The sequence below is a fragment of the Protopterus annectens genome, chromosome 7.part0 (genome assembly GCF_019279795.1).
Source record: "Protopterus annectens isolate FY-2018-M chromosome 7.part0, PAN1.0, whole genome shotgun sequence".
NCBI classification, from domain to species: Eukaryota; Metazoa; Chordata; order Ceratodontiformes; family Protopteridae; genus Protopterus; species Protopterus annectens.
The window spans coordinates 174,150,004-174,164,150 of NC_056739.1; the positions used below are offsets into that span (position 1 = coordinate 174,150,004).

Below are 14,147 nucleotides of genomic sequence, written 5' to 3' on the forward strand. Positions count from 1 at the left end.
TGGTCCCTGTGATGCCAGCGATAATGCCTGACTAAAAGAAACAATTAACATGTTTTTTTTCTCCCTCTTTTCTCCTGTTCATTTGCATTCAGAGTGTTATTTTCATGGCTTAGAAATGTGTGACATTTGTCTTTTTGAATACAGAAGAACAGGGAATGTCTTTTGAGGTGTGCTAGATTTCCAGACTTGCACCTGGGTTTCTTTGAGATGAAATTGCTACAGACTGTAATGGACATTATGGCTTGTATATCACTAAGCAACACCAGGGATAATTCAATAGAAAGAAGGACAAATGTATGTGTTTTGGCAATTTCTATTGTCACTGTGACAAGTAAAAACTGTTTTAACTACTTGTTTTTCTTCAGTGCCAGGAAGGTGATGTCATGTGATAAATACAGGGTGTTGGGGGGGAAACATTGTACATAACTGGTTGTGTTATTTCATGCCATACTAAATGATGATGCTGCAGTCTTGCTTGTTGTGGAACAGTTTTGAGTACTGCTAATTCATTTATGTAACGTATGGTATTTATGGCTGGTATTTCCGTAGTAAGAAGTGGCCAGAGAACTTACAATTTGGAGGGTTTTTTTTTCTGTATGCATCTTCTCTATTATAGTCTTCTATAATTTAATTTCTGTGCGTGCCATCCCACATGTATTTTTTAGTTTGTATTTGCACCATTTCTCTATTATGTAACATTCGTTTATTAACCTTTAAGCTTTTGTGGATAACATTTATTACTTTTTGTAATTATATTTATACACTGAGAATATTATAACTACTACATTACATTCATGGCTAATAAGCTAGGTGGCACAAATCTCCCATTATACTACTTAGGCTTACTACCGGTAAAGAGATCTTACTTGGTGTGATTTCATATCTAGCTTAGTTTAAGAGATGCAGGTAACTGGATATCCCTGTCATACCAGGGTGGTGTCAGGAAGAAAGCTGTGAAGAACCAAATAATTCTTCCAGCCCTCTCTGTGTATTGTGTTTATGAAACTAATACTTTGTGCGAAAGATAGCTACCGTTGATAAAGGAGTACGGGAAGACATTAGCACACAGAGAGAGCAGTGAGAAAGGGGCCTGGAGGTGTTAGCTAAAGATTCAGCTCTGTCAGTGGCATGTGTGAAGTCCAGTCTGGGTGCAATTATTGTACGTGCATAACTACTAGGACAGCAGTATATGTTCCTTTTATGCTTATGGGGCCAGACTGTACTTTGCAAATTAATTATTGAAGACTCCTGTGCACTTTCTTGCAAATACTTCACCCTTGGTTGGCAGTGGTGATATTAAAACCCCATCAGAGCCAGCCATGTTGACATTGCAGTGGGTGGTACCCTGCCATGTGGAGTTCACATCTGTGGCAGTGGTGTCCTCCTCCTGCCACAATGGTGGTAGTTGTTCCATCCCCCTCCACTACAGCCTTTACTCTATATTACAGATTCAAATAAAAGTTTATTTTTCTTGGTCAACATACCTCTCAAATGTCCTATATTCTGCCTCATATTTTTGCCCAGTCCTTCCTAAATGTTTACATCAGTGATTATTGCGGTCATACAAAAATAACTATTTGACTCAAAGAGTTTCAGACTTTTTTCTTGTTCAGAAAATGCACATTGATGCAAAACCTGTTAAACCATTAACTTTTTAGGTGAATTAGAGTAATAGTTTTAAAAATGGCCCTAATTTTTGGCTTTTCTCCAGAACTCAACCAAAGTTGAGAGGTGCAGGCTGTAGTTCTGCCTAATTTAAACATTTGCTGTTTATACTTTTCTCAAAATTACCAGCTAGGGTTACCACCTCTCCCTCTTTGCGAGGGACAGTCCCTCTCTGGGCAGTTGTGTCCTGACAAAAAACATTAAAAATGGCAAACGTCCTGAGATTGTAGGACATAATTATGTTCCATATTTTATGTAATAGTTGCATAAATCTGTATCTAAAATACCTAAATGTTACAAAAAACAGAATAAGCAACTAAACTGCTACAAGAATAAGCTTTTATTTTAGGCAAAATAGTAAAGTTCTATCCTTTGTACTGACCGTGGGTATGTGTCGGCCTGTAAAATCTGATGTGTGTCCCGAAAATGTCCCACTTTGGCCATTTGAAAAGCTGGCAACCCTAAATTCCCCTTTTGCCGCCTGCTTAACTGGTGCAGACTCTAGGTGGCACTACATACCAGTCAGGGACTCAAGTATACCTAGGTTTCACCGGAAGTTATCTCTACTTGTGACTTATGTTACGCTGCCTGTCCCTCACGTGAAGTATGTCCGACCGTGCTATGTCAAATAAATGTTTCCGGAGGTTATACAGGCGTGTTGCATTCTAAGTATCCGGTTGGTTTCTGTGTTTTGTGACCTGTTAAATATTACCTTTCTGGCCTTCCACTCCTGTTGCTTTTTTGCATTCTTATTGGAGAGTGATCGTTACTGCATGTGAATAAGGAATCTGATTCGACGAGTTTTTTGACAGTCGTCAGTTTACACTCGTGTGGACTTCGAGGTCTTGTCAAAGTGGTCCACCCAGAGCACCTTCCAAGGGTTTTGATTTATTTCCCTTCCGCGTTAAGCGTTGAAGACGAAACTTACCATAATTCATTGTTTCATAAAGCTTAAGTTGGGGTACAAATGAGTAGTCAGCGTGGGTCAAGAAAAAGAAATTACGATGCACACACAGAGCCTAATACAAGTTACCGATCTGTCCCCGGGTCAGGATGTGTTATCAGCAAATTGCTGCAGCTTCAATCACCACCGTTGTCCCGGCACCAACTGAAACGACTGGAGGAGCACCGGTATAACAGTGTTGGACGGTCCCTGCTAGAACCCCTTATGCAAGGTTTCTGGGAATGGTTAGTGGGAAGACTTCCTGTCTGGATTGCTCCAAATCTTATCACCATAGTTGGACTAGTCATAAATATTTGCACGACTCTAATATTAGTGTATTATTGCCCTAGTGCAACAGAAGAGGTGAGAGTTAATTCATGAGTGATTTAAACATTTAACTAGAAATAGTTTAAGACATCACATTTCAACAAGATTACGTTTATTGTGCAATGAATTTATATACGGAAGTGTTATCCTTTTAAAATTTGCACGAGTTACAGAAAAAGTACATTGGAATTACAGAGGGAAGCATTACAACAGTGTGGGGAAATTAAAAGTTTGTTGAGAACCTCTAATTGTAGGTTTATTTTATGGCTTGATTTTGTAGTTAATAACATGGTCTGAGTTGCCTCTGTGCATTGGTTTCGTGTAGATGCAAATCACAATTTTTTTTTATTTACTTGCCTTATTATTTGCATTACTTTCTATTTAAATCCAGCATTGGTTGGGGACATTTGTGATATCAGCCTAGTAGAATCACTGTGGATTGCTGGATAACAGCTATACATTGTTCAGCAGTTTGTATTTTTGCAGCTTTTCCTCATTATTTTTGTAGTGTAGTGGTTATGACTGTTTGTACATAATTGAGTACTAAATTAGTTTTTTTTAAATACATTGTTTCTTGTGGCTGAATAAGTTGTCTCATGTTTACATTAGGTGTGTATCTTTTGTGTTGATGACTAGTGTAATGAGGGAGAGAATGCAGGAAAAAAAAAAACACTGCTGCCAACAGAATAACCATAATGATTTGCTGTGCACTGCAGAATTCCCTGTTGGGGGTGGGGGGTGGGAGAGTAGTGCTGGCATGGCTGGGAATCTAGCCTTTTATCCACTCTTATAGCATTGACTTTGGTAGATCTGTGGAGAAAGGAACTGAGGGTGTTTACTGAACATAAATGTTTCATTAAAAAGTCAAGCACTTTAAAGTTACAAAGTAGGAACCCCCCCCCCCCTGCAAAAGGTACCCTGTGTGAAATGGCACAAAATGCAGTTCCTTGTCAGTTATTGCATAGACTTTTTTTTTTTTTTTTTTTTTTTTTTTTTTTTTTTTTTGTGGCCCTCTCATGTTTAGTGGTGGAAGAACGGAGACTCGCTGTTTACAGTTATGAGAGTGCTGCTTTCCTTACACCAATTGGTTTCAGGTTTGGAGGTGTGACATTAAGATGGGTCCGACACAATTTCCATTGGTGTTTCTGTGCCTCATCTGAACATCTTAACTTTTGCAAAGCTTCTTAGGTAAGATTAAAGGAGAGCGTTATTGAATTGGTGCTTCCTGTAACTAGAAATTCTCATTTTGGTCACACTCTTTGAAGATTAAAGCTTTTAGGTTTTTCCAAGTTTTGTTAATTATAAACCTTCCACAATTCTTGGCAAGTGTTGTGTGACTTAATTTGCTTTAATAGTTTGGAGGCATTCTTGGCTATTTCTAATTTTGTGTATGAAGAAAACAAATGCATATGTGCAGCAGATAAAACTTCACACCTGCCTTAACTGACAGATCAGGATTCTGCAATTGGGAATCAACATTTCTTGTTTTCCTTTAAATTAGGGAGTAATTAATTTCATGTAATATGCTCTGGAAAGTATTTGAATAGCACATTGGTAATTTTCACTGTTTGTACATCTGTTGTGTTCTGCAGAAGTGGCAGTACTCTGATCATTTTACAAAGTAAGGAGCCTTGACAACTCCATGACATAAACTGACTGCACCATAGGTGGTCCAAGTTCAGTTATGAGATCTGGATGCTGGAGGAGCTGGCCATGGAAGGATGGGAGTGACCTGCTGAGGTTGGCTCACCTAACAGCAAGGATGGGGTGGTTTCAACAGTATCTTGCATTTATACATGTCAGAAGACAAGCACAACAGCAGATTGTCATCATAACATTGTGTATTGCAATGCTTCTTAGCTGTTTTGGTTTTTTGGAAACTTGCAGTTGGTGCCAGTATTGTCAGCCCTTCTCTGATGGTTTGCCTATAGAAATCCTTCATGAAGCACCATGTCTGATGCCGCATTGGAGCTTCTATGTTCTGTCACCTGGAGCAAGTGGGTCACCATTCATGGGCTCCTCTCAGAGTGGAGCAGTCCCTTTTTCAGGAGTTAAACTTGATATCTGAGTCAGTGCTATAGAGGGACTTGGGTAAGTGAGCTGATAGCCACATTACCCCTGTACGCCAAAGAAAGGTGTAATATTTTAATATTAAAAATAAAATGTAGTTGAATCGTTCATATACCAGCCCCTAGTGAGATGTTGTATTAGTAAGTCATGGGTTAGTTACTTCGTACTAATTGTGGACAGGTAGGGGTTACCAGATGCTGGGAAAGGGTACAGAATCAGGGGTGTACTCCAGTCTAATCTTCAGAGTACATTTTTTACAAATCTTTCTGCCTGTTTTAACAGTTTTGCTTCCAGGAACACAAGACTCAAAAATTTCATAATGATTTTTAGGCATGGTTGAGTAACATAGCCTTGTATGTAGGTGTATTTGTTTTAACAAGTACTTTATCAGGGTGTGTATCCTTCTTAAATAAACATGGTAATGGTTGCATCCTGTTTAACTTTTTGAGAATGATGACATCTGTTTGTACTGCTACTGTGAAAGATAATCTGTAGGTATTTTTGTACACTTTTATGCAGTGTGTTAATTTTTTACTGTTTGCCATGTCTGTTTTTGAATGTATGCTTATTTTCTTTATTGGGTCAAAAAAAAAACGTATTGACAGTGCTCCAGCTGAATTATCCGAAGATGGCTGGATAAATTAGATGGTGGTTATGGTGGTAGTGAGTGATAAAATTCCCTGTATGCTTGAGCATTATCCTGATGTTGCAATAGAGAAGAAATTGCCCCAATATTGCAGGGCAATGAAATCCACCAAATTGTATGTTTGAGTACAGATAAAATGCATTGTATATGCTTGTTTTAGAATGATTTAGCTAGGTTTTGAAAGCAGAACCAGGCGAGAGACCAATGCAGAAGCTCCAATACGGCATCCTTGGTCCTCTTGTACAGTTTAGCCTGTATTGTAGTAGTCTGTGTAAGTGTGGGTTTATAGAAGATTCATTGCATTGTTTGTAAGGATTTTTTAAAACTGAGTTTTATGTATTCTGTGTGTATGGTACTACAAGATGTCTTTACATTCATTGCTGCAGTATTCTTAACTGTATAGGATTCCTTGCCATGGAATCCTGACGTCAGGCCACCCTTCCAAAGACTTCTGAATTTAAAAGGTTTGCTGAATGTCACCATATGCTCCATGCATAAACATAGGGCATAAATGTGTTCAGGCCCACCAAAAGCAGAACTTCTTTGCCATCAGTCTGAATGTATCTTTTACAGTGTCAGTCTACCTGCGTATATTTTCTGCCAGTTGAACGTATTTACCTTCTCCAGTTACTTCCAATGCCTGCTTCTCGTTTTTGCAAGTTAATTGCCCTGGTGGGGATTTCATTTTTTTCTGTTCTTTGTGTTCCTTGGGGTTGTTAGTCATCCAGGAAGGGTAAATGCCAGTGTGGAAGACCGCCATGATAAGTGTATTTTTTGCTTAGCTGCTTCTCATGACCATATGTCTTGCTCTAGTTGTCAGATGTTTGTTCCAAAAACTCTCTGCAGTAGACTTTCTTCCCTTTCCTTGTATCTTGAGATTCAGTGTTTTAAGCTAGTCGATAAAAATACCATGGAAGGAATCTCCCTGCCCTAGAGGGTCTGCCGTTGGGGAAGAAGAAGGTGAAAAAGGTACAACTGGAATCTTCCACTGTCCAGCCTCTGCCAGGTGTTTCTCCCAAGGTCGTTAGGAACCAGGAAGCTTGCCCGGCTGTGTTGTTGGATTTCTTTGCCGCAACAGTGTTGGAGGCTGTTGAGGATCCAGCTGGCAGCACGTCCTGAAGAGTCTTTGCAGGTGTCCATCTCAAACGTTCGGAGGGAACCACAGTTGTTTTTTTTTTCTGAGGTCCTAGGAGAGTTCTTCAGGTTTTTAGTTGGGGAAGAAGTTCCTGCTATGGTTCTCGACTGTCGTCCTGGATCTCAGCCTTCTCAGGATATTCCCTTAAAAATGAAACGTGTCTTCTGTTCCTAGGGATCCACAAAGTGAGTGGCAGACTTTTTCTCTGGTTATTTTCTGCCTTAATGTCCTTAAAGTCTCCTCATGGGGTTTCAGTTCCTGCTCCGCCTTGGTCCTGTACTCCTCTTAACAGGCCTATAGACCAGGATTTTTCTGAGGATGAGTTGGATTCTGCTGATGAATCCCTAACGTATTCTGCTCAGATTCTTTCTTCTTTGGACTATGGGTAAGAAAAGGAGGAATCTATTGATCCTTATTTTCTTTTGGAGGAAATTTTCTTAGGTGACACGCTCTCTAGGGTGATGGATTTTTTTTTTAAGTGGGATTGTGTTCAGGTGTCTGATATTCGTAAGAGGCACTATGAGTTGTTGCAGTTGGATTCTCCTAAACCGGCTATTCCTCCTGTCTTGGTTGCTTTACTGGATGCTTTCTCCAGTGCCTCTCAGGTGTCTGATTCTCTCCCCCCTGCTCCCAAGAAGCCTGAGAAGCTTTATAGGATTCCTGAGGATTGTTCTTTTGTTATGTAAATGCCCTGCTGCTGACCCCTTGGTAATGTCTGTAGCCTCTGGTAAGCTGTCTCAATTGCTTCCTTCAGCTGAATTTTTGCCTTCTGACAAAGATATCAGAACTATGGACAGGCTGGGCAAAAGGATTTACACTTCTGCTACCCTAGCTTTTAGGACCATTAAGCATCAGACCCATATGTCTAGGTATGTGTTAGCTCTTCTTTCTCAGGCCTGTCAATTTATTTCTGATTTTCCAGACTCTGAGGGTAAAACTTCTGTTCTCTCTTTGCTAGAGACTTCCTCTCAAGTTTTGTCATTCTTTTAAATGTAGTTATGATGTGGTGGATACCTTTTCTAGGGCTGCCGTTTTTGGCTCTATTATGAGGAGGTATTCTTGGCTTAGGCTTCAACCTCTGACGATATTAAAGCCAAGTTGATGGATGCTCCTCTGCATTCTAAACTTTTGTTTGGGGAAGCTGCTGCTGGTTTAAGTCCCTTCAGGATAAGGGTAAGGCCTTATTGGAGCATAAACATGTGTTTTATTCTCTGTTTCCCCTGTGTCTAGATTTCTGAGAAACTATCCCACTAAGCCTGCTTTTGTTCATAGGCAATCCTGTCCTTCTACTAAAGGTAAGAAGAGTGGCAAACGGGCTCCTCCTGCTAAGGCTTCTCAATTTTCAGGGACTCCGAAGCCTTCCTTTCTGGACAAACCAGGTGCTGTGTGATTGTTCGTCTTTCTCTTCATCTTTGACTTTCTCGTTTGGCTTCCAATCACTCAGGATTCTTGGGTTCTGTCAATTATTCATCAAGGGTACTTCATGCTGTGGAAATCATGTCCCCCTTTTACGGGCATTCCTCAGTCTCCTCGGGAACATCTTCCCTTTTTACGAAAGGCTGTTCAAGATGTCTTGTCTCAGGGTGCTATTCAAGAGGTGCTTGTGTCCCAAAGGGGGAAAGGGTTCTACTCCCGACAGTTTCTAGTACCTAGAAAAGAGGACAATTGGAGACCTATTTTAGACATCTCTCATCTAAATACTTTTTTCTAAAGGTACCTTCCTTTCGGATGTTATCCCTTAAGATTCTGTTTCCTCAGGCCTGTATGGTGTCTCTGGATCTCAAGGATGCTTATTTCCATATTCCGTTCCATCCTCTTTTCAGGATGTCTTTGCGTTTCTCTGTTGCTTCCTGGCATTTTCAATTCTCTGATTTCTCCTTTGGCCTCTCTACTGCCCCAAGGGTGTTCACCAAATGCTTTGCTCCTGTGATTGCCTTTTGCAGACTTCAGGTGATCCAAATATTTCCTTTCTGGGACGGCCTGTTGATTCAGACGTTCTCTCCAGAGACCCTTTTGCAGAATTTTCATTTTGCCGTATCCCTTTTTCAGAGTCTGGGATTCACCATAAATTTCAAAAATTCTTCTTTGACTCCTTCTCAGGATCTTGTTTTTCTGGGTTGCTGAATTCAGGCGATGCCAATGCTTGCATCTCTGCCCCCTGCAAAGGCCTTGGCTGTCTTTTTTTGTTTCTTTCATACTCTTCTTCATCTGGCTTTCATTACCGCCAGGGAGTTTCTGAGAGTTTAGGCTTTATGGCATCCGCCATTCCGATGCATCCTCTGGCCAACCATATGAGAAAGTTTCAGTGGTTTCTGAAGTTAGTCATGCTCATCCTATAGAATTTGTAGTTCCTCTTCTTCCTTGTCTCAAGAAGGAACTTCCCTGGTTTATTCAGTGGTTGTCTCTGAATCCAGGGATCCCTTTTTATCCCCTCTTCTCTCTCAGGAATTGCTCCCAGACACCTCAGACGTGATGGGGTGACCTTTTTAGCTCCCTAAAGGTAAAGGGGGGGTGCAGTCACTTTTATCAGCAGAAGGAGCACATCAGTGTCAAAGAGATGAGAGCCCTTCTGGCTCTTCAGGCCTTTCAGTCTCTTTTCTCCAGGGTCTCTCAAGGTATTCACAGACAATACCACAGTTATGTGGTATATCAACAAGCAGGGTGGAATGAGATCTTATCTTCTTTTGCCGGTTGGCACTTCTGGTATGGGATCTTAATGTCCAGTGTCAAGTGACTCTTCAGGCAGTTTATATCCCTTTCAGTCAGAACATTGTGGCCGACACTCTGAGCAGGTCCTTAACTCAGTCCCACAAATAGATCCTTCACAGGGATGTGTTTCTGGACATTATCCACCAGTGGGGTACTCCTCAAGTGGATCTTTTCCTTCCCTCTGAACAGGCAGCTTCCTTTATTTCATGCCAGACTTCCAGGTTCTCAGGTATAAAAGTTGGATGCCCTCTCATTCTGTGGGAAGGGGATGTTTCTTTATGCATTCCCTCCCCTTCCTCTCATTTCAAAAAGTCCTGTTCAAAATTCAACAGGACGCTCCCAAAATCTTCTTCGTGACTCCTTTTTGGCTGCGACAGCACTGGTTCCCTCCTCTTCTGCATCTAGCCAAGGGCAGTCATCACAAGTAAACTCACAGGGTGGATTTAATTACACAAGACAAGGGATCTGTTATCCATTCTCACCTGTCCATGCTTCAACTGACACTGTGGATGATAAGATTTTGATTCCTCATAGAAACCTTTTTTTTCCTGAGGACATGCTGCAAGTCCTGCAGAAGGCCAGGAAACATATGACTAGGAAATTCTACTTATCCAAATGGAAGAGGTTTTCTTTTTGGTGTCTCTCTCTCTCGTAACCTGGACCCACTTACTGTGGGTGCTCCTTTTTCTCTCTGATTTGTGTGAGTAGCTCAATATTGGATTGGCCTATTCTTTTATTAAGGCCCACTTGTCTGCATTTTTCTTCTCCTTTAGCTGCTAGATTTGGGGTGAGACAATTTCTTAAAGGCGTCCTTAATATTAGATTTTCCAGGAAGACTGTTCCCTCCTTCCTGGGATCTTAATTTTGTTTTGGAGCTCCTTTTGACCCTGCTGCTTCAGCTTCCTTACAGCATTGTTCTTGGAAGACTGTTCTTTTGTTAGCTGTTACTTCTGCTAGATGGGTGTCTGAGTTGCAGGCCCTTATGGCTTGTCCTCCTTTTTTGATTTTTCATGAGGACAGAGTGTCCTTGCTTACTAACCCTTCTTTTATACCGAAGGTGGTTAATGAGCTATCACTTAATCAGTCTATTAATCTGCCTACCTTTTTCCTCTCTCCACAGACTGACAGTGTGAGGGTACTACATACTTTGAACATGCATAGGCAACTTTGAGTTTATTTGGATATGATCAAGGCTATTAGACAATCTGATCAGTTATTTGTTTCTTTTCATCCTAGATCTTTGGGTCTTGCTGTATCCAAACAAACAGTTTTTTCTTGGATTTCTAAGGCTATTTCCTTTTGTTACACTTTTCATGGCAAGAGTCATCCTTTTTCAGTTAAGGCTCATTCTACTTGAGCTGTGGCTTCTTCTGGTGCTTTTATCAAAGGCTTGGATACTAATTCTATTCTTGAAGCAGCTACCTGAACTTCTGTGCATACCTTTACCAAGCACTGCAAGTTGGATAGTTTCTTTAGAGCTAGGGCTGGTTTTGCTAGTTCAGTTTTTCATGTTTTTTTAGGGGACTCTTCTGCCTCTTCCTCCTCCCAATTTTCATCTTGAGCTTTGGCACTCTGCCATCTGTTAAGAACACTGCAACAGTGAATATAAGGACATAGTGCAGTTGTGTAAACTCTTACAATAATGGTAGATGTCCTTGTCTTCAGTGCTACAGTATTTGCTCCCTCCCTTCACCCCCCAGTTCTTTGCCTTCTTGGATGTACACGTTACTTCTTGGATTCCTTGGACTGTTGTTCCTCCTGGGCAAGCAGTTCTTTTTTGGTAGGCCTGAATGTCACCTTTATGCCCTTTTTTACACAATGGGCATTTGGTAACATTCGGCATACCTTTTAAATTCAGAAGTCTTTGGAAGACTGGACAGATGTCGGGTTTCTGCTGCAAGGAATCCCATATAGTTAAGAATCCTGCAGCAGTGAAGGCAAGGACATCTACTGTTATGGTAGAATTTTAAACAACTGTACTTTCTTTTAAGGGCCTAACCTTCATTTCACTATTCTGTATGTATGTTGTATGCTTAGTGTTTGGGAAAAGTGCTAAGGAAAACACAGTGTACATTCTACTTTCTTGATGGTAGCATATTGGGTGTGGAGAAGTTGCAGTAAAATGTAAATATGTTTTTATAACAAACAGTTTTGTTGTTGTCATTAAAAAGCACAAACCACCAAATAAACCTGCATAAAAATGGTCTTTTTCTCTATTTCAAATTCATTCTTTTTGTTTCAGCAGTGCATTGTTATACTTTGGGTATATCTACATTTTGTCCATAGAATCATTACAACTGCTACTTCGGTATATACTTACAGCCTGTTTCCTTTCCTTTTTGTCAGTACTACTGTAAATTCTTACATGTAAAGTGTGCATTTTTCTCTAGTAAAACAAAAGCTTGTTATCTTCTTTGCTTTTATATGCACCTTTTTATTTCACCTTTTAAATATCTGTCGCTTCTAGCTGACTGCGGTCTGTCTTGACCCATCACTTAATCATTCACAGTACTCCATCCCTGAATTCTGCCAATACCCTCAGCCAGTTAAATCAGTCATACTGCCCCTAAATAGTTTGTGCTGGGTACTACTTTCATGCTTTCTCAGAGTGCTTTATTTTAACACTCGTTTTTCTCCACTAGCAAAGTTTAAATTCTCCTTTTGTCTGACTAATAGTGCTGTCTGTTAATTTCCACCGTTCATTGTGCTTTATCATTGTTTTAAATTCATTACACACATTATTATAGTTGGTCTAATTTACAGTTAATACTCGGAAGCATCCTTTCACATAACACACTACATGCTAAAGTAAAAGAAATGATGTGCTGTCTTGACCACATTCATATAGTCCATATCCTATCACCTTCCCACAGGAGAAGGATGCATTGGCACCTTACAGTTGCATCTTCTTTAATGACCCCTTTCTCAGACTGTAAAGCATTATAAGCATCTTACAGTGGGGAAAAAAATTCAAGTATCTGCATTTGTTACAGTAAGGCAGCTACCATCTTCCATCTCAACTTCTCCACATTATCAGACCACAGTGCATAGTCACCAGCTTTAAAAGTTCATGCTACCTAACCGTCAGTTATTTTGTATTTTCTTTCACTCGCTCTTTTGTCAAGCTCAAGTAGCTAGACAGATAGGGTTCTGGTTTGTAGTGAGAACATTAGTGAGTGGTAGGTTTGAATCTAGCTTCTTCCTGCTTGGATTGGGGTTGGCGTATTGGTTGAGATGTCTACCTTACAAGTATAAGGTGTAGAGTTTGATTCTCACTTTTGAGGGAAATTGGCTAGACTTAAAATGGCCTGCAAGGACAGTTAGCCTAGTACTTAACTATGAACATATCTTAGTAGCCTTCCAGGTTTTCAGCTGTTTGTGTCCAGCTTTCACTGCATCCTAGTATTCCTCTGCAGCAGGCAGTCTCTAATTCCATTAATTGTCTAAGGTGGCTAAACAGATTTAGTACATATGCTTTAAAAATCCATAACAGTAGTGCTAACATTACAGTACATGTTAACATCTTAATTCCTATTTTTTTCACATAAACAGTACCTCCAACACCTTGGTATAAGGCTACATTTCTTCCCCTAAGATCAGTTTCCCTCTTAAATAATAGTCAGCAGTTTGTCATATTAAATTACTAACATTTGAAAGGCAAATCCAGTTCTTGTTGTTAAATGTTTTAATTAATGAAAAAACATATTTGTATTTGTTATAAAATTACTGTAACTGTAATAGTTAATGCAAACATCTGCAGATTAGAAACCACAACTAATTCCTCTAAATTTTGTACAAACAGGGATGCTGCAGTTTCACCTTTTAATTCAGCTTTGATTTGAATAACTGTTCTTTCAGCCATTCTAATTCGGTATTACTTATTGTGCATACCAATACTTTTGGTTAAATAATCACTAGTATAAGCTACAGTCAAAGTACGCTTATTAAGGCAAATCCAGTTATCTGTATTTCACTAATGGTTCGTACATTTCTGTCAGGTTTCTGTGTTTTATAATTTTCAAAAGTATGACCCAGTATACTGAGCTCACTTTGCCCTGTATTATAAGTAGCACACGATTAAACCTCTTCAAGTAAAGAAATTAACAACTACACCTGAATTCAAATCAGCACTCAAACAATACCTACTCAGCAACTGTACCTGTAACTGTACCACTTAACACTCTCTGTCACTGCACTCCGCTCTAGTTAGACCCTACTTACTAACACTTTTGTGTGACTCTCTTATACTGGCTCTGCATTGCTTAAACTCATTTTAGCTTTTTGGCAACTGCTTGCTGTCCTAGTAATGCCTAACTCTTGTGCACTCTGCTGGTCCTCTGTCTCAAGAAACCAGTTCATCTTATTTGAACGTGTTATTTTACTAATCCAGTGCACTCTACTACGAGTTACTAGACCTAGATAATATCCTACTTTTGTTAATAAAGTGTACTTAAGAGTGTTCTGTGCTTCAAGCAAGTATGAAATGTCCGACATACTGTACTGTACTGACACATATGTACTCTTTGTTAATGTAGTTACTCTTTAGCTGTGATTTACTCTTGTGTTTTTGTAGAGTTTTTCTCCTTGGGTCTCCACTGAAAAAGGGCTTTCACTCAGTCAGACACTCCTTGTCAGCAATTGTCGAATAAAAT

The 14,147-nt window shown here is 39.9% G+C and overlaps 1 protein-coding gene across 1 annotated transcript in view; it reads left to right on the forward strand.

Annotated features, from left to right (window-relative positions):
• Positions 1 to 2,299: 2,299 nt before the first annotated feature.
• Positions 2,300 to 14,147, forward strand: part of CEPT1 (choline/ethanolamine phosphotransferase 1) — a 615,941-nt gene continuing 604,093 nt past the window's right edge. The window contains exon 1 of the mRNA XM_044076652.1: positions 2,300 to 2,971. Within this exon, the coding sequence (XP_043932587.1) occupies positions 2,633 to 2,971 (339 nt within the window). The 5' untranslated portion in view covers positions 2,300 to 2,632. The remainder of the gene's footprint in view (positions 2,972 to 14,147) is intronic.